Genomic DNA, 25,658 nt, shown 5'->3' with positions numbered 1-25,658 from the left:
CCCCCCCCCCCCCCCCCCAAGAGAGAAAAAAGGAAAACAATCTGCAAACAAAATCTCACGGAAAACAATGAATAACCGTGCAACCATAGAGAACTGTTGTTTGCCACATCATACTCTGTTATCTTTTGTCATTTTATTTATTTAGACTATAAGCCAAACAAGTTAAGATCAGAGATTTAATTCAGCAGGTCACTTATTTGATTTCAGGATCCAGAGATGACTGGCTGGTGAAGTATTGGTGGTTTAAGCAACTATTGCCAATAAGTAAATAAATAAAAGTCAAAATTAAGCTTCCATCAAGGAGATGCAGGATTCTTCCTAAACTCCTCATCTTAACAGCATCCTAGCAGCATCAGCAGGATGACTTACATCTTGCAATACAACCAGTAGCAATCTGGAGGGCTCTGCAGTGTCTGGTTGCCATGTAACTATCATCTACATCCAAAGATACATTCATGTCTGGAATAAGAACTAAGCTCTTTCTGTGTTACTGACTTAAACTAGCGTGTGACTCCCCATTTTTCCTTTCCCCTCTGACTTCTCTACTTCTTTTCTCCAGGCGCTTACATTAAGTGCCTATATATCACAGAACAATTGCCAAAGAAAGCAAAAGTTAGATTATAATCAACAGAGAGCGCGAGCCTCAGTCCTTACACTCCTCATACAGCTGGTGTCAAAACAATAACTGCTCCACATGCCTTTAGACACGCTCAGCCTCACGCACCCTTGTCCCTCCACAAGGCGTGTGTCACCAGCCTGGAATGAGCAGTGCAAATGCACCTGCACAGATCTGAAAATCTAACCTGAGGTTCACATTAATAATGAAGCACTCCAGGTGGTCTGCAAGCTGGAACCATAATGAGGAACTTTCAGTGACACACTAGTTATCAAATGTTGAGCCAGGTCACTACACATGAATAAAGTAAAGTTTTCCCCACAAAGATGAAAGGGGAATTATTTTTCTCTTTTTGAGTAAGATTACACTTGCCTGCTGCAAGAAGTCTGAAGAAAGGCAATGCATTAAAACATTTAATTTGATTAGACTGCAACCGAATAAAACTCATCAAGAGCTATCAAAGGAGCAGAGGATTATTCTGAACTGTATATGCAACAGCGAAATCCTGCCTGGTGCCCTCTGAGCCCCTGCTGACAGCAGACCCCCTAGCTGTGGCTGCACTATTTGCAAAGCTGGTGGAGGAACAACTCCCATCTCGTGTTGCTGCTGGGGGGAAGAAGCAGGGGCACAGGGACACCAGAGTTAACAGCACTGGCCCTGGAAGCAGGAGCACCATTTTCTCAGCCCAGTGCCTGACTGTACTCACCACTTCTATTCCAGGGAGCAGGCTGCCCACGAGACCCTCAGCAGCAATTTCCCCTCCAGAGCTGGTATGCCCCCCCGTTTTCTGCCAGCAGGTCTGTAGGGATGACCTTCAGGAAGAGGGAGGACAGCTGCCTGAAGGAGAATTAGGGTCCTCTTCAATCTACAGGGGGCTGTGCCCCCATTTGCTCTGCTTGGCACCTCCAGCAAGTAGGAGAAAAATGAAAACACTCTCATCTTACTCAGATTAGGGGACGAGGGACAGCAGCCTAAGGTGCTGTTCACGCTTCAGAAGGTCTTCATACAGTCCTGGATGGCAAGTCATTATGGCAGATAGCTATGAAAGTAGCCACGTAACAATTGTTCTGATCTGTTCAGTCCCACGTATGCACGACCCCTGTAGCACATCAAGTACAAAACACATTCTGTTCTTTGCCCTTTGCTAAGGAACAGCAGGAAGAAGCAACAGCGCACAGAACACGGCTCGTTCGTACAGACACCTCGGGCATCCCCTTTCATCCCACACGGAGGAAACAGAATCAGGATCCAGAAATGAGAAAGCTAAAAAGGTCATAAGCTTTACAACCCTTTATTTTTTTTATTACCCCCTTAGCTTGCCATAGGGAAAAACTACTTCTGAAGTTTTGCTTGCTGAGGAACAAATGCCAGTTATCACAAAATGGAGTAAAGAAATATGGGATTACACATTCAGAAACATGTACTGTGACTGTACAAGAGTAGGATGATGAAACATGGAAATGGGGAAGGAATGAAAAAAAGAACAGATGACCCCCTAAAAACATAGCAACACTAGGTCTGTTTGAAGTTCCCTACTTACTGTAATATTTCTGTGGCTCAGCAAGATACGATTATGTTACAACCCAAGTTGCACTCAGACTAGAAAAGTTTATGTATTTCACAGATGCATATACTGCAAGAACAGAGGAAAATACAATGAGTGAAGTCATCGAGTTTTGTTTGCACCTGATCCTGTAGTCAAAGGCAACCGAGTTGTTACTGTTTTCTACTTAACTTTTTCAAGGAAAGGGTATTTGAGTGAGAACCCCAAAGATATATATATATATATATATATATATATATAAATCCCCAAAGATATAATAAATTAATTATTTGTTCTTCTCATAATCAAAGCACTATATAGTAATTTATGGCTAAGTTTCCAAAACCAACAGCATTCAAACCTCTCTCTGGAAACTAAATGTAAAGCTTTCCCTGAGAGAAAGCCAGCTCCAAATCTTATGAAGCTGTTTTAGCTTAATTGTTTTGAGATCTAAATGTAAACAATGCAGAGTGACATTCTTCATTTGGAAGAAAAACCAAAACCAAGGAATAAACACAGTTGCTGGATCTGAAGCAAGCTGTTCACTGTCCTGAAATAATACAACTTACTTAGACATGTTTTCATGCTGAGAAGCTGGAGAAGCTAAAGTGTTGCTTAAGGGCCATTTGAGACACTTTTGCACCTAATGAGGCCAACATATTTTTTGCAACATAGTCTTCACTTTCTTTTTTTTCACCAAGCATCCCTACATGTAAACAGATATCTACTTCTAAGACACTGCAGCCTGTATATTATCACCCAAATAAATTAGTGTACTTCTGGACAGAAAAAAAAATGAAGCAGCAATAATGGAAAAATCAATCCAAATGCAAAAAGTATTTGAATTAAGTGACAAGTTACTATTCCCAATCATCTGTGGCCCTCACTGCCAGAAACAAACAAACAAACAAAAAAACATGATCGTAGTATTAATATAAACACCTTTATAAAGTAATAATAAACAAACCTATTTTATTTATTTTTTTAATTCATTTTTAGTAAAACCAGATCCTTAGCTCTAGCAGGCCATTCTCAGAAGTCTAGTTTCCTATTTTTAACATCACCTGAAACATGGTCTTCTTACCCTACAGGGCTCCTCCTGAGGAAACAATATGTTAGCATTCATTACTGTAACTCATTGAGGTATATTTTATTTGTGGTTTTAAAGTTTTCAACCACTTTTCTTTGATGCAATGCATAATCAGTAGTAGCTGAAAGACTGTCTTAAAAAATGGAAGCCTCTGAACAAATTTTGTGATAAACCATCAAAAGAGTGGAGTTCGAATTAAAAGCTTGAATGTTAAGAAACAAACCAAGCTTAAAACAACTGAGGTTTGGCAGAACAATGGCAGGGTTGGGGGAAATCTCTACCATTAACACTGGAAAGCTTAATTCAAAGCAACCAGCAGACACGGCTTCTTTGTTTACCTCAACCTAGAATAAAAACATTGGATGCTGTCAATCTTACAGCAATATTGATGTGAACCTTTATGCTTTTCTGTACTGAAAATGGTTCAACATTCAACCATAAAACCATACTTCACAGCAGGATCAAAAGTGACCATTAGGCACAGGGTTTTGAGGAGGATCCTAAATGAAAGGCAGCATATCCCAGGATGCTACTACTGACAAGTGGTCCATGGAGGGCTTAAAGTCTTACTCTGAAGGAATCCATAAAAGATAACTAAGAGAAGAAGGTATGCTGACAGTAGGCTTAAACTCACAGTACATAAAGACCATAATTCTACTACAAAATTTAAAATATTTCACGAATTAGAGAAGGCTAAAAAATACCCCCCTAGACAATTTTCATTTGTTAGTAATGGGAATGTTGTATGCGTACACAGGGCTTTAACACAAATGCATCAATTATTTAATCTAATGTTTCTATTATATTTAATACCGAATTTATGCAAATATAGATTACTAATGTATGACTAGAAACTAGAAAATATAACCTTTACTTATTTTTACTTAATAGACAAAAACAATTACCCATCTCTATATGGAAATCTTTAGTGCAATTCCCGTTCATTGTGTTTAAAAATTAACATTGTAATTTCAAAACTTTTTGAGAGACACTTGCCTCAGAGCAGTCTTTTACATCACTTCAAAGCTCAGGTCCTTGTGCTTTAAAAATAATACCTGAGTTTATTATTCCAGGCAAAGAATTCCACTGAAAATTCTTGTTCAGCGTTTAAACAAGCACTGATGAAATGGTGGCAAAAAGTTCACAGCCAGGCTGGCAGTCACAGAAGCAGTTTTACCAGCGCTCCGTGAAATTCAGATTCAGACAACAGACCCCTACGTAGTTCAGACCTTTTCAAATAGACAGGGGCAGATCTGTCATGGAGCGTGGGAAGTCTGCCAACCCTCAAAACCAGCAGTACAGCTGGGAAAAGGATTCTGAACTATTGCAACACCTGAAACAAAAAATGCACGGCTCATAAATAGTTCTAAACATATTTATACTAAGAGTAATATAAACTTTTAGCCCTCATTAGCGTTTCCTATGTATTTCAATCAGAAATGCTAATATAACTCTTTGGAACAACCAGACACTGTATGGCTTTTTTAACTGCAAAATTAAAGATACAGAAGAAGGTCTTGCATAACACAAAGATAAAAGGTTTCCTTCTGAATTCAGCTACTGTTAACATTTGCACCTGGTGCTTACATAATTAAATACAGAAAACAACAATTGTACCCTAAGAAAAACTTAATTAGATTAGGCATGTAGTAACAAATGCAAAATTACCATCATTAGTATGTCAGTGCTCTACAAATGGAAATGCCTAACTGCCAAATTTACAACTCTCAGGTCTGATTTATTCCCACAGATGAGGAGGAGACAGCCATTTGCACCCTTTTGCAATTTCAGGACAACTACATCCAAGGAAGATTTACCCACAAAGAAGCAGGCAGGACACTGCTGTCATCTCACCTCTCTCTTCAGAGCTTCGGAAGGTGTACTTCAGTTTACAGACAGCTTGCTCTACAACAGGTTGGGCAGCCAGGAACATCCTAACGAGCCTACAGATTTCTTATGTGTCCTGATCCTTCATCATTAGCCTTGTGGGCTGCTGCAGAGGCACCTGTTTTTCTCACAGAGGAGACATTGTGAAAGACAGCTTTTTTTTTTTTTTTCTATTTTTTTTTCTATTTTTTTTTTTTTACTTCAACAAAAATTCTTTAATTTTGGGGTTAAAGCTGTAACAAACAAACAAACAGAAAAAAAAAATCAGGATTCCAGTAAGAAATCTTTCAATATTGTAGAAGTATAGTGATATACTATCTATAGTATAGTGATATACTATCTATAGAGAAGATTGCCTTCAGAAGTTGCAGAGTCATTTCCAGCCTTAATTTTCTCTGATTACAGGCTTTTAAAATAGTTGGGATACTCTTATCTGGACCTGCTAAAGATCAGCAGCTGTGATGTCTGTTTGCAGACTCACACAATGGGAAGAAATGATCCCCACAGTTATAAGACAAGAACAAGTTGTCTTCTCCCCTCTTAGGTGGGGGAAATGGCATTCAGTAATCTTCAGATGCCAGCAGAATGCCACATGCTTTTAGAAATCCAGTCTAACTTTTTCAGCAACCATAGGAGATCAGACTCACTATGACTAAATGCAACCAGATACATCACAGCCTTGTGAACCCAAATATTATATTTCACATGAAATGGTGCACTGCTGTAAGGCCCAAACTTACTGCTCCAAGTCTGTAATTCTCTAAATGCCAAGATACTTTAATTTGCCAGGAATTAGTGTGAGCTTAAAATGGGTATTTAAATGCTTTGTGTATTTAATCAACTTTCCTCAATTATTAAACTGTAAATATTCCCTGAGTATTAGGGTATTAATTTGATCTAAGAAGCTCCTAGAGACCACAGCAGCCTTCCTGGATATTTCACGCCTGCGATGTTATTTAAACATTAACACTGAAATTGTGAAGCTAAACAAGTCTTCCTCCTAGTATCTCCCCTGACAGGGCAGATATTTAACTAAAGCTAGCATCTAAAGCTAGATAATATTTAAACTGCTATTTGATAGCAGTTGCAGAAGAGACATGATATAACTTGTTCAGTAAGAAGTATTAGGTTTTAAAGAACATAAATTAAAGAAAAACACATAATTAAGAATTCTTTTTTTTTTTTTCTTCAAACATACAACCAACCATATGCTTGATGGTAAACCTGTCACACCCACCAGTATGGGCTCTGTGCCTTCCTCGTGCTGCAATACTCAAAGCTTGCCATCACATTTGGCCTTGCAAAAAGAAAAAGAGAAGAAAAACACCCTTCCCTTCATTATGCAAACCCAGAGAAGAACTAAGCAAAATTGTGCGTAACTGTGGTCTGACCTTTATCATGTAGTCAAAATAAAAAGTAGTCCGTTTATGAATTTTTGAAGCAAAATTCACATTAAAATAGTATGGAACATATGACTGTTTCTTAAAAAAAAAACGGTAGATGCACAAGGTTACCCAGCTGTGCAGCCATGAAACATTTTTTTTTTGATTAAGTAAGGAACTATGGCAACCAAGGGTACTATGGCCTCACATATGCTGTAATAATGAGACATAATGAAAGGTCTTCAGAGACCTCTCCCGCAACTGTTAAAATTTCATAGCCTCAAATTTGGGAATTAATTTTGAAAAAGAGAGAATCAGATTTAATATTTGATGTGCATTGACACTTTTTTCCTTTAAAATGAAATAAATTCCTCTAAACAACCACATTCTTTATGTTTAAAAATAACAACTTCTGCTGAATCAACTCTCAAGGGAGAAGAATATAATAATATCGCATATGAACCGTGAACTATTTGCTTAGTATACCCTATTTGCAGATATCATCCCATTTGAATAATCACATGTTTGCAATTTTCCTGCTCCTGATGAAAAACTGACCTGTCATCAGAGCAAATTTCCTTCAAAACTCACACGACTGCTGTCTGTACCTGGTGTTATTAAGAATACCCATTTTTTGACACCTGTTCCGCTAGTCACAAACATGCAAACTTAAACAGGTCTCATCTCAGTCCAGGGTGAGGTCACACTACTTCGCTTTTCTGTAAAAAGTGACTCGAAATAATTGTCTGATAACTCTGCCAATTCTTTGTCCAGCTGTCACTTCCAAGGGAGAAGTTTTCTACTGAAGCTTTTGTTCACTGGGAGGGCAAGCAGTCCTGGCTGAAGCGCTAATTGCTTGTAAGCCCAGAGGAGAGGCTAAATTCCACTGCAGCTGGGTTATATCTGGACTGAACAGAGGTCCCACCCTTGAACAAATAATCCCTGTGGAGAAATTATTGCCAAATCATCAAGGGTGAAGAAATACAAAGAAGGTAGCAACACCAGGGGTTTATTCCTTTACACCAACAATACTGCCTTCATTCCTAAGAGCAATGCAACATCAGAGAGGGGAGACCACCGCAGTACAGCTAACCATTTTAAACCAGAATTGTGATTAAAAGACAAACAGAGATGACAACTGTAAGTGTAGGCTTCTATAATTTTTTTCTTCACTCGGAGCAACTCTGAAGTTTGCAGTTCTCTTGCATTTGTTCAAGAAATGAATTCATTTGGCTCGATGAGTTACTGCCTGTTAACAACTCTGCTCCCCTCATCCCAGTACAAACTGGTGAGAGGAGGAAGAAGGGTTGCTACCTGCTGTCAGGGATGGATGGCAGGACTCCAGATGAGAGGGTCTGGTGACCAAAGATGTGGTTAGGACATGGCATAACAGTTTATCTGGAGCTGGCAAGGAAAGGGCACAGACACGGAAATTCACAGAGGAAAAGAGAACCTGGGAAGTTAGCTTGGGAACAAAACCAAACCATTTCCCAGTACAGAAACCGGACAGAGAGAAACTGTGACTGCCGAGATAAGGAGAAAACATTTTAGAAGGGAATCTTAAGCTAAAAAGTTAGAAACGGGACACTCACTCCTGCACCTCAAATGTCTGAGAATAGGGTCTCACGTTTCAGTTTACCCAGCAGCAGAGGAAGTTATCACTCATCTGTCCCCTTTGCCCTATTTCCATACCCATCGCTTCCCTCTCAATCAGCTCCTTGCTCTTGTCAAAGCAAACCTTCTTAAGACGAGTCTGAAATGGTCTAAATAAATAAATAAATAAAAACTCTCCAAAAAACAATGCCTTTTAACATGCAAATTCGGCCCAACAGACATTTGAATGGAGGTGATTGAGGGAGCAGTAAACTGTAAATTGCAGGTAATAGGAGGGGGAACAAGGAGTAGAGAAGAAGGTGGGAATCTTGAGGTGGCTGTCGAGTCTGATGATTTTTAATGTTTCATTAGATGTTGAGTTGCTATATAAGTTCTGATTTGCAGAATCGCTTCAGATTTAACCGACCTACTTTTTGAAATCTAAGGACTTGCATTTCTTTACAGAAATTAGACCCCAGTTTTATAGCTTTGGCCTAAAACTTGGAATACTGACCTTCCTCTTTCTTTTCTTTGGTAAAGATAGCACCATGGATTTGTGGAGGACAAATAAGTTACTTATGAAATCTTTCATTTGCTTCTGAAATCATGTGCCAAACTAATAAGTACGATAGCAAGAACTGGTTTGCAGACAAGGGTTTGAGCACCCCGAAAGTAAAACATGGGATTACAGAATTGAATGAAGTTGATGACTGCAATGAGATTCCAGCTGTACATAATCCACGCATTTATATAGTTAGAGGCAATATCATAAACACAAATATGCAGAGACATCAAGCTTGCAGGCATCTTTAATATTGACACTTTCTAACTTTAAGTACTTGGTTTTCTACCTTAATAACATTCTTTTAACATTCTGTGCATATAATACACCCATAGATCACTCAGCCAAGGCATAATTGTTTTAATCATTTGCATTTGAGAATGATTTGTGAAGCTTACATGCATTTGCTAAATTGTAGCCCTGCCCGATAAAAATTAAACCAGATGCCTCTGCACAGCCTAGAGAAACAAGCTGATAATGTAAAAGGAACAGACTGAACTGTAACAGTAGAAGTGTGACAAAAAATATTTTGTTCTTTGCTACTGTATATGTAGCCAAAACTACAACACTGCAGCTCTGTCAGTCCAAATGGAAAAAAAGGATTTTGAATTTTAAAAACATAAATTGGTTTTAAAAGAAACGTGAATTATAAACCTTACAGATTATAACACATTTGCATAAGGACAAGGAAAGAGATGTCAATAGGATAACTTTGTAAAGAAGGAAAAATAAAAAATAAACTTTTTTACACATAATTATAAGCTAGCATTTCAATGGATGAACTGTTGATGCTCTTCTACTGTTGGAAGAGGCTAGATTCAGTAGATAATAAAATAATACAATTTCTTAATCCAGTACGCTATTTTCTGTCATCAGAATGATTCTGAAATGCTTTGTTATTAATACTGTAAAATTTCAAAATAAAAATAAACAGGCTTTCTCTAATTTAATATAGAAAATAAGAACAGTGTATTGCTATTTCTTTAGAATTATTCATGGTGGTAGTTTTGAGTAAACCACACTTTCACCATATCCAAATTCTATCTTCATCAGTGCAAAAGTGGTTATGTAGCAGTATCTTCCTTCCAGTTGGTGGTCCTTCTGCCATTCCTCTAGGGAATTTGCTGTATAACCGATTAAGGTCTAATTATCAGAAAGTTGCTCTCAGTAGAGTACGTTTCCTCCTTTTCCAAATATCATCCCATGAAACTGGTACTAAAATTACAATTCCTCTTCCTTCCAAATAGGAATTAAAATTCCAATTTGCAAAACTCATATAGACATTATGAAACCCCAGTGAGTTATGCTTTGCCTTCAGAGATCTGATTTTTGCTCTTTTCTATTTGGACCTTTTGCAAAACATACGGTTTCTTGTCTCATTTTCTGAGCTGTAAAATGGAGAAAACATTACATCTCTGTTTACAGAGCAATTAGGATAAATGTACCAAAGGTTTGAGGAGCATTTAGATTCTGCTACAATAATGCTCATACGGATGAGGTTCATCATGTGTTTTCTGTCATAGCTAAGCCATTTTCAGTGGTGTCTGTCTCTGGTTATTTCACAGTTCAGTTTACTGTTCCCACACTTCTATTGATTTTAAAAATAAAGTCTAAATTGAATCTACAAAGCGTTTCAGGCAAAACTTGAAGCCTGGGGAAAGGGGAGGTCATTTTTACTTGATTCTTAAATCATAGGAGCACTCTACTTTGGAGCTTGCTGTATGGCATAAGAATGACAATCAGCAACTGGAAATTGCAATACCATCCAATTTTATCAGCTAGGAAAGATAGGAACTGTAAAGACAAACTTGGACTTTCAGGTTTTTAAAGACAAGTTTCACATATATTTGAGTTTTAATCCCTCATTAGCAATCACCACATTTCTTTTTATTATTATTTATATTTTTAATGCCAAAAATGACTCCTGCTAATATTGTCTGTTTGATAGAGTGCTCTCAAAACTGTAAGGAAGAGAGATGCATGGACAGGCACGCAGACAACTACGAAAGACAAATCTTTCCAAGACTCAGCCATCTTGCCAGATGCTCTGCTGGAGATTTTCTTGGCTTTTGAAAAGCCACATATTATAATCTGTAAGTGTCTTGCACAGAACAAAGGAACTTTGGAAAAACGTGATCAGCAAAGAGCAGCTCATAAAAGAGAAGCAAAGCTCTGTGGAAAGAGCAGCAAATTTGAAATAAAAAGCGAGCATAAACCTGGTTTCATAATCCTTCCTCCTATGTAGCAAGAAGAGGGTTGTAAACTCTTTAATTTCAGTAATTTTGACATTTCATTTTTGCTTGCCTCTGGCTTAATCTGTGATTTTATTTGATATTTTCTTGAAAATACAATGACGGAGAAGTAACTTTTCATTTTAAATATATATATATATATATTTTCATTCTTTCAATTCTGGAAGCTGAGGTGTTAACAACCACCTTCGTTTCTCAGAGTCCATTGCATCTGAGATTTGGGGATGCAAGTTTTTATGCCCAAGTACACAGTGGACACGCTTAGGGCTATCTTCTCCCATCCTCCCATATTTTCATTTTACTGGACAAGCATACATTGCAAAATAGGTAACCAGATATGATCTACAAATGGCTGTTGCTATTTTTCCATGCCTTGCTGCTCACACCTATATTATTTACATACATTTGATGTAGAAAGAGCTTGGGGCTTAGACATACCATTAAGGAACTCTCCACTGATGAAGGTCTCTGGTTTGTATTTAGGCTGTTTCCCTGTTACAATGTGAAAACTTCAGCAAATGTCTGATACTCAAAAATTCCTCTATGTCCATAACTCAAGTACTTCCATCACACCCTTCTTTCACGTGTTCTATTTGCTTTAAGATCAGCCATGAAAATAAATGTGTTTTTAAAATGTTTTAAATTGCACTTTGCATTTTCCTCCCACTGAATAATACTTCTGTCACGGGACCAGGAGAATAGCTGTTAGACATCAAATCTGAAAAACAGATTTCCAAACACCACCACTGCTGTGTGAGCCTAACAAAACTGCAGTCTTCACTGCAGAGCTCACTTATTCTTACCTCAGCAAAAGGAACACTGTCGAGACTCTTGGGCATGAAACTGAGTAACCTTGACAGGTGTCCCAATTTACAGATTTTTCTTTAAGGAAACTGACCAAATGCTTAATTTTAAAGACTGTCTTCTGTAGACTGGCACATATATGTACTGATAAAAGCCTGACTTACTGTATATTCATTGTAACACACAGCCACGTGCATTGCTTCCTGCACTCCCATTTTCTCTATTTTCACCCAGGGAGCTATACTCTTCACCTTCAACTACAGGGCGAGAGTCTCAACAGAAGTATCCTAAGATGTTTAAGTGCACCTTGTTAAATTTAAAAAGAATTACTTTCTGCATAGAGGACATATTTATAGCATATGTATTTGTCTACATACAAAGAAGTGTTTAACATTGTTCATGCATACATACAATTCACATAACAAACATGCTGTGAGTTGCCTTACACATCGTGTGATATCTATGGATTAGGGGATCTTTGTGGTCTCCGATCCTGATTTGCAGCTCTGTCCCACAGTATGAAACAAAATGGAAAAAATAAAGAAATATATTTCTTACATAACCGCTTGCCTTTTTGGCTTGGATTTTTATCAAGAGCACCTTAAATTTTCAATGAAAATGACCTGAAGATCTTTCCTGGTCTAACAAAATTAATGCTATAGTTTTATTTATTTACCTATGCACATGTTTGTGCACACACATGAAGTCTGACTTTCTGAAAAGGCTGCAGGATTCATTCACGAATGTATACAGTCATGTGTATATATACAAGTATGTATATACTAAAGCTGTAAGCAAAACATTTATATACCCGAAACTGTATGTTCATTTTTAGTGGCAGGTAGATAAGAATGTAATTACCTCAAAACAAAACAAAACAAAACAAGGAGAGTCAAGGCGAGAGTCTATGGGAAAGCCAAGTCCTCCTGAGTAAGAAAAACACCTCAGGGTCCAGCAGGAGCTCAGAATATCGTGGACATAACATTCAGAAACTGCTGAGTGAATAATACAACCTTACCTTCTGGTGCCTAACCAGGTCAACACAGGAGCAATACTATAAAGCTGAGGGCAGAAGTAAGTGTGGTCTGGACGTGCTACATTTCAAATTATTCTCCTGAGAGCAACATAGCCATGCTCCTATTGCACTGACCAGAACTGGAGCATCACCTCAAAGGAACACACACTGAACATTTATTTTTAAAAAAGTCATCATTAGGGAAAATCACTGATGTGGAGCAGCAAATATACGTGCATACCTGAAACTTAACACCTGATCATATACCTGCATCAGTTCCTGTAAATAGCAAAACATAATTTTTCTTTTTAAGTAACTGCTGGGAAAGTGTAATTTACAGGATACAATTAGGCAACATACAACTAAGAAATACTTATAATCAATCCAGAGACTTCCTGTTTATGACTATTACCCATAACTATAAGCATGTATAAAATGACTGGTGAAAGGAAATTAGCCCTGTATCTAGTCAAAGAACAAAATAGATATTTAAACCAAAAACCTAAGTTCTAAAGTAGAGCACACATTTTAAATATAATCACAGCAGTTTGAGTTAAGGGTGTTTTGAAATAAACTGTGCTTATTTATTTAAATAGTTATCCTCACTATATCTCTAGATGCAATACAAATGAGAAGTCACTAGTTTAAATTAATGCTGAACTAAAACTCACATAGAAGTACCTACTGCAATAAGAGAAGGAGAAAAGCTTACATACATACACAGATGAAAGTGTTTTGGGAATAACTGACCTGTAACAAAAGGCCTAGCTCACACAAGAAGTTTGAATAAATTCTATAAAAAAAGGTTAAGTTATAGAGAAATCTATTTGCTTTGATCTGATCCAACAAAAAGCTCATAAATAACAACAAGATTTTAGTCTGAAACAGAGACCTTGAAAGGGTTACACTCTACCCTGAGCTACCAGGCTATCGATGGAAGTAGTATTACAACTGTATAGGAAGAAACACATTAATGCGTAAGTATTAAAATTTTAATTGGCTGATGTACTGTCGCAGTGGGGGAACTTGTGGATACAGTCCTCTCAAACCCACTCTATTTACAGAGATGAAAAAGAACAGCATGCAAATAGTAAAGAGAGATAAAACACTTCAACAACCCCACAGAATTGCAGCAGCAATCTTCTAGCAGAAAGAGATTAATTAGGAACAAAGGCAAATGGCCATTTGCCTTAAATTATCAGTTCTTCTACATGATCATTATTCGCTAGGAAAATCTTTGTACCTTTATAGCTATTATCTAAATACCTAAGATATGACGACACAGCGTACAAAGCAACTAAAAGCTTTTGAAGCTAGCTGAAATCCAAAACGCTGCACATTTGTTCCATGGAGCCATTTGTTGCAAGCACACTCCAATCTGACAAATGTATTTGACAAGATACAAGAAAACGTCAGACTGACATAAAAAAACACAGAATAATAATGCTTATTTTCTTGATTAAAGAATTCTGTCAGTGCTCTTTTCTCAAACTTGTTCTTCTCCTCTTGAGGGATACGTTCACGTTATGCGCACATCATGCACAAATATGAACTTTGGATTTAAACCCTTGCTTCACTTGCATTTGAATTATGTAAATATCAAGCCCAAGCCCTGTGAAATCCAAAACAGAGAGATCTCATCCTGGTTCAGGATGGAACAGGCTTGTCTTTTTCCTGTTATACATTTTGAATGGGCTAGCGTAGGGCTAGTTTATTTAAAGTATTCTCTTTCTGTATTATTATGGGGTGCTTTGCAAGTTGTCTCATCCCTGCCTCCCATTTTCCCTGGAACAACTTTCACTTCTCAAGTTCATTAATATTTATTTGCCATGTAAGTTGATGTCAAGTTACTATTCAGACAGTGAAAAATCTCTCCTTTCTTTTTCTTCAGAAATTTAACCATCAGAAGATGGCTGTAAATTATTAGTATTGTACCTAAGTCACGGCTCTGAGAATGAAAACTTTCTGCTTGTCCAAGAAGAGGGATGTTAAAAAAAGATACCTATGTCAGCTGCTCTTTTCTGCCACTATTGACTGGATGATCACTGCCATTTTGAACTTGTTAGCCTGCAATTAATTGACAAACAGACAGGGTGGCTGGCAAACATCACTAACAGCAGTCATCCTCTTTTGTACAGCAGTAGCAGCAGCCAGGATGGTTGTGCTACACACCTGATATTCCTACATTTGAAGACAAACTCCACCACCAATTTGGACCCAAACAGCACAATCCAGATGCTGAAGCCCTGGTACCTAGAGGACTACAGCTGCCCCAGACCAAGTACCCCATCTGGGCCTCAGCCATCACTCTGGAAGGTGCAGATGCCCACCCAACCCGTGTCACATCTCCATGACCTGTGCCTGTATCTTGGAGATAGGCAGGCACTGGATGCTTGTACACAGGCACCTACAGTTCCCCAGACACCTGTGCCGCTTAGCTCAGCCCCAAGCCCCAAACAAGCCCTAAAAATACTGACAGCTATCTGCCTAGAAACCAGCTTGCTGGGAAAACAACAATGAATTTGAAAAAATGCGTCTATATTGCTCCTCCATTTTCATTCTGTCTCTGTTCAGATGAGGAAGAACATTTCATTAAATCCCTGCTGTAGCTGCTCGCATTTTGAAGTGGTATTCTGAGCCTTGCACAAAGTCCATCTCCTCCTTGGTGTGTTTTTGTGCTCAGGCTCAGCAAAAGGGCACAGAACAGCTCATTTCCCTCCTGATAAACCCATTTTCCAGAATAGAAGTCAGCCTTTGGTAATTTCTTTCCAGCATGAGAAAATAGATTATTTGGGCTGCCACTGTTATAATCTAGTGGGGAGGAAAAGGCAAAGAGAGTTGGCAAGCAAATCCCACTTACAAAGCAGAGTCCACCTGGTCCTGCACAGAGAATCCCAGTTCCACACCAAGATCACAAACCAGGTTCATACAAGTTCCCCAAGCCGTAACAGTTGCTTAAAATGACATGCCTACAAACCGTATCTTGGCAGACAGGTGAGGTAGGTCTGGTCAACATTTAAGATATGCTAACGTGCTTATGGCTATATAGGAATTAATTTTTTCCATGCCAGCAAGAGTCCCAGAAAAGACATCATGACGTGGGCCAACAAACAGAGAGACAAAGAAAAGCAGACAGACCTTTTGGGGCAACCAGCTTTATCTGGGTCCAAACAATGCTTCCAAAAGACTGCAAATATAACCCGTCTCGTCTCAGTTTTTAAAGACAAAATTACCATTTTAAAGTACAGAGCTGACAAAAATTACATTCATCATAGGACAAATTAAACTGGGATGTTTCCTTCCCCAACTCAAATATAGGCAACAAAATCTTATAAGGAAAAAAAATTCCCTAGCTTGCTGTTTTATATATACCCTCAATTTAAGCTCAAAGAAAGGAAGCCAATCCAGAAATTAGCATGCAACAAGAACTTGATTACAGTCAGCAAATGAAATAAAGGAAAAAAGAACCCCAAGGAAAATAACTGAAAATGAGGTAATTGGGAAGGGGGCACAAAACCCCAAACCTCAGACTATCCAAAACAGCAAGGGGGAGGGGAGATTTCATCTCGTGCTCACTTTGCTTTAACACACTACATGAAATAACATACTTTCATTCCTTGACAAAGCTCCAGACCTGACTGTAAAGAAATAATTGTCATGCAAAAAAGGGCGTTTTGGTTTCTGAACAGCCAAACCTTCAAAATGCATTTTAAAAAAGCATCCCTCTCTCTCAGTGTATCAAATGCTTTTTTTCCCTCCCCTTCCTCCCAAAACAGGTAATTTCTTAGTAATTTTTGCACAGTTGAACATAACGGGACAAATAATACATGATGCACAAAAAAGTCATAATGCTCTGTGCAAGTTAATAGGGGCAGTGAAATGCTGAATGTGTGGTAAATCTAGTCCTGACAGTGAAATATGCCTCCTAATTAAAAATCAATTATTAAAAACAGTAAAGAAAGAAAAAGAAAAAAGACTTACCCACCAAACTCATAATAAAATCCAGGAAACTTCAGAGTTATGTGAAAAGCAGAAAAAAAACAACAACTTTGTCATCTGTATTAACTAAAAATTCTTCCACAACTCTATTGTGAGTTTTTCGATTTTATGATTAAACAGTTCTGTGAAAAATTGTTTCTGGTATCTTTTGTAGTTTTATCTCCTCATTCCAAATATCCATAAAAATGAAAAGACATCATTCAAATTTGGAATGCAAGAACAACTCATTACTTCAGCTCTGAGAAATCAAAGTATGCTGATGCCCTGACGTGACTCCAAGGTGACACAGGAACGAGGAGCAGCTGCCCCAAACCACCAGCACCTGGACTTAAAACAAAGTGCACTGTGTTTACCAACAACATTGCCCACCAGGTTCTTCAGCTCTCCTCCAGAAGCTGTTTTAAATGGTTTAAAATTTAAAATTAATGTATTGAGTAATTTGTAAATTTTAGATCAGGGTTTTCAAACAATTATTTCCAGCTATTTTGTGTTCAATTCTGGAAAGATTTCAAACACAGAACAGCTCAAAAGCAGCTCAAAATCACAAACATTTTTGCATGATCTTGAGCAAGCTGAAATTTCTGATTTTCATTTTCTGTAAAACTAAGATATGTATTCATACCCCCAGCAGTGGCAGAGAGATTTAATTAACAGGCGTTATTGAAGAGATCTGAATTCCATTAATGAAGAAACTATACTTGTATTATACATTATCATAAATATTCAGTATTCTCAATCAAAAGAATATGTTGGTGTTTACATATATAATAAAGTTTTAATAATTGACTAGCTGTATTGCAAACAGACTACTGCTACCACTTAATTCTGGAAAAGGTAAAAACAAACAAACAAACAAACATATCCAGAACTTTAAAACCAAAACCTTTCAACTGAGAAGGAAAGGATCCCTTCTGCAGAGAAGTACATGTTGCCAACAGCAAGTATATTCTCCTCAAGGTTCTAGCAGCGTGGCCCCAGGCTTCACCTGCCTGTAATGGCTGCGGGTCGCCATTTTCTGCTCCCCTGGGCCACCCCCAGCCTAAGGACCATGTTCACCTTTCCCTCATCTGAAGGGGCAAAGCCGAAATCAGGACTACTTTGACAGTGAAATTCTCAGGATTTTTTTTCCTGAAGAGACTTGGAAAACCTAAATGAGCCCATTTTACAGTGACAAGAACTGAGGATGAGGTGGCTACCGTACTTGAAGGGTGGCTCACGGCCCGTCCAGAGTGCAACAGTAACCAATCCAACTCCAAGCCATAAATAATGCAGTCAATTTGGGTATTTTACCCGCATCAGCATCCAACAGGATATACGGTTATCCTCCACAGGATCTGGGATTGCACTGGGCACGATTTGCAGGGTTTTGGAAGCTGGGTGTTGCAGGGACACCTCCTCTGTCAGGGGGTCCAGGCTGCCGGCCAGCTGCGGCCAGGTCCCCAGCAGACGACATGGACCCACTGTGCACACAAACTCAACCCACTGGTGGAGTTTCTGGCACTGCTGTGGAAACTTACTTCAGAAGAGGTGGTAAAAGCCAAAAATGATGCCAGGACATGAGGAAAGAGGTGAGTCTGGGAAGAAAGGAGCGGCAGTGCACTGACCTCGACCGCCTGTGCCACCGCCATCGCTTCAGCGGGCAGTGTGCCACCTGCCCTGAGGGGAGGCCCCAAGGCAGGAAAGGGGGCTGAGACATTTTCACTGCTTCTTCATCTCTTTTTCTTTTATTTTTTCTCCCCAGTACCAGAGCCAGTCATTAGAAGTTTGTAAATTGCCAATAAATCAACTTGATCAAAAATTTTAAACCCTTTTTTTTGGCTAGCAGCAGGGACAAACATCCGTGAGAGCTGCTTAGTTGCACATATTTTTAAACCTGCAAGTGAACTGAGCTAAACCTGTGGCCAAGAAGCTGGCTACTGCAACCTGCTTGACTTCCTGAGCCCTCCAGAGTCCACACTGGTTGTCACTGTGAAGTGTGCGCCCACGAAAAAACCCTTCCCAGACCCGGCATGCTTGGCAGCAGAGACCAACATGGTGCCATATTCAAGTGTCCCACTCATCTGTGGGATGCTGCTTGCTTGCCTATTCCCTTAGTAAAGTTATTTCAGATTCACAAGTGATTTATCTTCTTTGAGCAAGCATCCTTCACTTCCCACAGTTAACACATGAAAAACAGGTCAGACTGGTGACAAAATCAGCCTTCCAACTGTCTTCCTTGGAGCAGCAGTGGGGAAGGCAGAAAAAAGATCCCTAAAACACAGGAAAAGTCCCTTCTGCCACAGAGGGAGAGCCACACTACTGACTGCCATGCTGAAAGGACATCAACTTCTGAAATACAGTCCAGCTGAATAAATACCACTGAAAGTCAATAACCAAATCCTGTTAGGAGCCGCAGTGCTCTGGGAACCTGATTGGAATTTGAACATTTGCATTGATGTATTTTTTTTTCACATTTCCAGCTGGGAGTAAGCACTGGAGAGAAGGTATGCTCCATGGGAACAAGACTCACTAGCGAAGGATTACCTTTTAAAGGATTATCTTTTAAACAAAGAAAAATTTGGTATACTGCAAGCAACTAACTCAAATCAAAAGAAACAGATTAATCCAACAGGATTATCAGGTAGGGCTTCTCTGTACCTTTAACATCCAGATACACAGCTGAGAAATATGAACAATTTTATTTAGATGTCTTGGTGCAGTTGTCAAACACCTTTTCATGTGACAATCCCCTGTTCATGGTTCACAAATAAGAGCTGCTTATTCAGTTAAGGTTTTTAAAACAAAAGCTTTTACTTATTATCCTCAGCCTCACAAGCAACAGCAATCTTTTTTTTTTTTTCTTTTTTTTTTTTTTTCCTTAACAGAACCCTTTACTTCACCCTTGCATATGTAAGCTCTGATCATCAAGTCCTTTTAACTCCAGCCAGGAAGAAAGATTAGTAGCTGCCTGCACTGCTCCTGCATTGTGAAATTTCCAGAACTGAGCTCTTTTACTTCCCTCTGGGAGACAGGGTAAGTAACAGAAAACTGAAATCAAGCACTGCATGGTTTTGTTCCTGAACTGTAACACTCATGTTAGCTCTTATGGCCATAGTCCTGCAGTATTGCAAAAACCAAACAGCACTGATCTCCAAAAATAAAACATATTTGGAAACAATGTCCACTATAAACACTTGTACCTCTCCGTTTCACTAGTAAATATGTTGGCAGCATCACGCAGAAAAGATTTGTGCTGAAATTTACTTCATAATTCTCACAAGCAGAAAGGGGTAAGCAAACAAAAAAAGTGAAGAGATAAAACCTTGTTACTTTAGTAAAATGGTATTTTATCTTGTTTTAATTTTGTAACATTTAAAAAAACTATTCAACAGATATTCAACGTTCCCTTGAAGTAACTTAAATAAAAATCCTAATTACTTAGACACAATATTACATAACCCAGTTTGGTTAGCCCCAGGTCAGCTGTACTTGAATCCAGAGAAGAAAAATAATCCAGCAGCAGTCACAAACCCTGCTTCCTAATGGTATGAAACATTATGGACTTTGGTGTGGTTTCCCATCTAATAATTTTACTTATCCATATATAAGATATTTCACACTTATTTAAGAATAAATACAGTATTAAGCAAAGACTTACCTCCTCCACCTCCAAGAAGGCTGGAATTAGCTGCAAGAAGAACAAAAGGAGAGTCGTTAGCATAGAGCTTCCTAAATACAGATGGTACCAAAACAGAAGATGTTTCACAAAATGTTTTCCATTGCTTTCATTTCAGTAACTTTGCTACTCTCCACTTACCCAAAATCATTTACTGCAAACACAATCTATGTAATTTGTAATCATAATCTTTACCTTTGCAATATCTTTGAACATGCAAGCTAATAAATAAAACAGTATTAAAGCTTAATGTGCTGAATAGCTTATGAAATTACAATCTTGAATTTATAATTCTATAAACTGCATTTCTTTTTGATTACCAAATTAAGTCAAATAGCCTTTCATTTTAGAGGAACTTTAGTCTCTCTTTAGAGAGACTTTGATGCAACTTTTGATTACTTCTCCTCATTTTCTATGACATGGGACCTTTGAGGACAGCCATGAGAAACCTTGGCCCCATTGAAATCAAAGGGTGCTTTACCACTGTCTGCAATTAAATTGGGATTTCACTCAGTATGCTTAACTGCTTCTGTGCTACATCCATCCACCTATCTATACCAGAAATAGATAAATCGCTTATAGAATGCAGTTTTCAGAGCATGGTGGTCCAAGATGATCCTTCAAATTAAAGTACCAAAATTGGAGCCAAGCCCAATATTTTCTTCTCACAGACTAGGCAGAAACAGAAGAAAAGCCTAGGTAAAGCTTTGAATAAAGTATTTACCCTTTAGATGTATGGGAAAACAATCCCTGTCATCATAATATTGAAAACAGTATAAAAGCAACAGTAAATGGGATGGACAAAGGTATTTCTTATCACTTGTTGATGCATACAGGAGAAGCAAGATAGCAAACTGTAGTTCTGCTCCAGGACAAGATACATTGAATAAATTAGGTATTTCCCAGAATACAAACTTCCTCCTGTGAAGATATTGCTTCTATGATTTAATTCAGCTTCTTAACCAGAAAGCTTTAAGAAGCAAATTCCCTGACATTGTTTATTTCCATCACTTTCTTGAGACTTTCACAGAAAATCGACAGTTACCCTGCTTTTCCTCCATTTCTTTTTCCAATACCCTACATACATCCTTAATATCTACTTTCAGTTCAACTATTTGCAACCAGCTTTCCCTCACACTGCAGTGGAACTGTCTTAATCAGCAAGCTAAACTTTCCATCAAAGTAGCATGCTCAAGATCAAAGAGGGATCTTTGATTCTAAAAAAGCATCATATACCATTAGCACTATCTTACAGTAACTCAAGACGTTACTCTAGATTATCCAAGATGTAACGTCCTTTAAAGAAATAAACATGCAATTTTATATCCAGCAAAGCTGACAATATCAAATCAAAGTAAACCACAAACTAAACGGACAGTTGACCATCCTAGGGACTAGCTGTTCCTACACAGATTCCAAAATCTAGAGGGATATTCTTGTACACCTTTTTGATCACAGCCTGCTTCTAATACACCAGAAGATTAGATGGGTGAATAATCTTTGTTTCTAAAACTACTTGCCCACAGAGTTTTTGTAGCCATTTTCAAATAACTGTTTGTTTGGAAATACAGGGAGGCTGGAGTGACAGGCACAAGCACAAAATGGAAAACTGAAAAAGATCATCTGTGCTTCATGAACATCACGTTAAGCCAGTCTGCTAAAGCCTTGTGCTGATGAAGTAGGAAGGTCTCCCACTCCCTTCTCTTTATATCACTCATCCCTGGCAAGTGACAACCTTCCTGTTTGCTGCATGAATTCTTCCTTCAGATTGAAGTCACTAAACCAGGTGAAAATAATCCACTATTCTTTTTGGTAGTGTTTTCCAACACATCACTGAAGTGAAATGGCTTGTGGAAAAATACACAAGAGGCAGAACTGTGTAACTAGAAAAAGAGACAATGGTGGCAACAGAGTTTGGAGAGATGGGATCCTCCCTTTTGGCAGTCAAAAATTATTATAATAGCTCCAGATCCTTAACTTTAACATATCTGCATCCCAATAATCAACTGTTTTCCACTGTCACAGTTACTTTGCTTTCACATGGCACAAGAATCATTTACAATCTTGGCTATCCTCTATCAAGTGCTAGCAGGGAACAAATATTGCCATATATAAATTGACTTTGAAAAATACACAGTAATAGTAATAATAAATCATAGAGTCATACAGTGCTTTGGTTTGGAAGGGACCTTCAAAGATCACCTACTCCAACCTTCCTGACATGGGCAGGGACACCTCCAACCAGCCCAGGTTGCTCAAAGCCCCATCCAGTTTGGCTTTGAACACCTCCCGGGATGGGGCATCCATATATTTTTACAGGAGCTTCCAAAGTACTCCTGTTATAGGTAACATCACCTGCAGTAAAATGAGCATATCTGAGATAAATATCAGCATAACATTCTGTTGCTCAGCATATGAAGTATCTACTGCCATGAGTCTGCTATACAACATTTCTTTTTTGGCATTGTAGGATGCACCTACAATTACTGTTCTCATTCTTGAATGAGTCAAATTCTAGGATTTCAGTGATTATCTCTGAGAGACATAGCTAAGATCTGCTCTACCTCACTGTTCCAAAAGTTTCCACTGCTAAAAAGATATTCTTCTGATACCCAGCCAATATCCCCATTGCAAAATCTCATTTGCTGGCTTCTCAGAGAATTATGTTTCTCTCATGAAATTTTCCTGACACTGCTCACCTTTCCAATACCTTCTAAAACTTGTTAATAACATGTAAGTCAGCATCACACACTTCTCTATAGAAGCAGCAAAAACATTTCAAACAGATTTTTGGCTCCAATGGATCTATTGCAGCTATTGGAATTGTGGCAGTAATTCACAGGCTTTTTTTTTCTTTTTTCTTTTTTTAAAAAAAAACTTTTATTTTAGTTTATTTCTTATTAAAGCATTATTCTTACATACTAGAAGGAAGATAAAACCCTTTTCCTATGATGCCAAGAAAGACCATGGCCAAACTGTGTTTACAGTATCCTTTCCAGAAAGATAACATGTTACTCAAAACCCAGGAACTTGTATTTTCAGATGTTTCAGACTGCACCCATAAGGTTCAATAAAGCATCCCACTCAGGTTTTGGGAAAGCTCTACGGTTAAAGAAGTACCTAGTCGCTTACCTCTGTAAGAATACCTCATGTGCAGCCAGACCTAGGGATTTTCACCTCTATTCAGAGAGCAAGTCAGCACAGCTCCATGGCTGTAATCACATCATATTACGTTGGAGCAAGTATTATTTCTCTTCTCAGGCCCCCAGTGTTAATCTACAGCTGCATTTCATCCACAGTGCTCCCAAATGATCAAGTCTTGCAAAACACCTTGAAAGGGGATCCTGCTTTCAGCCTTGGGCAGGTATGAGCAACAAGGTATGGAAGCATTCAGCCTCCAAAGCTGATGCAGTCCAAACTGCCTCCCAGGCTGTACCATTACACTGTGTGCAGGCACAACTCCCCCATCTAACCCAGGGCATAACCAGCCCTAAGTAGCACACATGACAATGTTTTTTCTTTGACTAGTTAACCCATCTTTTGTCATTATTTCTCTATTCTACAACTGTGTAAGATTCTCAAAACACAGGAGATTTGGTGGGGTGAGGGGAGGGCTGAATTGTAACCGAGTTACCAAGACAAAGAACAGTAAAAAAAAAAAAAAAGCATAAGAAGGTCTCCAAAAAATGTGAGGTCAAGATTACTTGCACCTCATTTCATTCCCCATGTCACCCTTTAAAGCTGACTTGCCCAACCTATCTAAAACTGCCTCTTTACAAGCTGTAACAGATTCCTGGGCATTAACTCAGAAAATCCAGTCACAATACAGACCTTGAAATATGATTTTAATATGTACTCTTTTATACCTTGAGGAGTGATGACAGAATGGTCAGGCAGCCAGCAGAGTACACAGCTCCTTGTCAGGCTCCAATATAACACATGTTGATAGAGCCCCACTGAAAACACCTCACTTAGCAATGGCCCGCAAGAGGCAGCATAGGTGAGAGCTCATCTAACTTCACGTGTTTCCATTTGCAACAGCTAACACAGACTTCAATTAAAAAAAAAAACAGGCACATTCAGGGAGCAATTCCCTGGGGGTATATTGAATAGCAGCTTCAGGATGAGACAAATCACAGCACAGGAGATGTTACGCATCTCCACCACTTTAAAAGGAGTCTTGGACTACATTTTGAGACAGATCTCACCCCAGTCTACCTCAGTACATCGAACAAAAGTACATTCAGGAGTAGTAATGTGCCCTTCAGACTTTTAGGTCTAGATTTCTTATTATTAGATACGTTAGAAGCATTACCAGTAAGGAGTGTTGCTGCAAAGTTCAGGTTCTTCTCTAAGAAAAAAGCCATTTCAAAAAAATCCACATAAGAGAAAATACTGTCTCTATTCATTGAGTATAGCAATTTAGCCCTTAATGAGATGTTTATGACCCCAGATTCAACCAGAAATTCGTTATTTCTAATGACTCAGCACTTCAATGGTTTAGGCTTTTATTCTTCATAACATACAGGAACAGCACCGGGACAGGACTACTTAACTCCATGAGCACTTGCCTGTTCTACCCAGAAAACTCAACTTTTGATCTAAGAAACAAAATTGTTTCCAAAACACTTCTGCAGGGAGGGAGGGAAAAAAAATACCTTGGAGAAAAGAATTTAAAGTAAGTTTAGTTTCTCATTATGGAATACCCATATTGAAATCTCAGGTTACTAACACGTACAAATTTGAATAATGACTATTCCAGCATATTTGACAAATAAGAACTGGACATGAATGTTTTAAATCTCAGCCTTCTTAATGAGTGAAGTCATATAGCTTTCCAACACTTCTTCAAATGAATAAGCAGACCAGAAACTCTGGCACAAGTCTTAACATTTTGCTCAATGTTCTCTTTACAGCACTGTCCTTGCCAGGAAGAAGGATTATTTGAAATCTGTGGAAAGCAAATGAATACTGAAGAAGTTCACCTCGAATGAAACTGAAAATCTTTCTGTGCTGTAAGCCAAAATGTATAAAAAGTGAAAAAGGACCTGTGTATGGGTTGCTTAAACCGACATTTGCAGTCACAGAAATGTTTTTTCCTGCTGTCAATTCAATTGAATTTAGAAAACAGAAATGATGCGAATACCAATTTTTGTGATGTCTCTGGAGATAACATGCTTTTAGCTTTGTTAACAACATAGCTGACTAACTCTGGTTACTTTTTGTTGGCATATACTCATCTGACAACATTTTTAAAACG

General features: G+C 38.4%; 1 protein-coding gene across 2 annotated transcripts in view; it reads right to left on the bottom strand.

Moving 5' to 3' along the window:
* MACROD2 (mono-ADP ribosylhydrolase 2) overlaps positions 1 to 25,658 on the bottom strand; it is an 857,698-nt gene that overhangs the window by 659,921 nt on the left and 172,119 nt on the right. For both annotated transcript variants that reach the window (XM_035322711.1, XM_035322712.1), the window contains exon 4: positions 20,381 to 20,410. In XM_035322711.1, coding sequence (XP_035178602.1) covers positions 20,381 to 20,410 — 30 coding nt within the window. The remainder of the gene's footprint in view (positions 1 to 20,380; positions 20,411 to 25,658) is intronic.

Source organism: Oxyura jamaicensis, chromosome 3 (assembly GCF_011077185.1).
Source record: "Oxyura jamaicensis isolate SHBP4307 breed ruddy duck chromosome 3, BPBGC_Ojam_1.0, whole genome shotgun sequence".
Lineage (NCBI taxonomy): Eukaryota > Metazoa > Chordata > Aves > Anseriformes > Anatidae > Oxyura > Oxyura jamaicensis.
The sequence above is the reverse complement of the archived record's forward strand: the minus strand, read 5'-3'. Positions and strand labels throughout refer to the sequence as shown.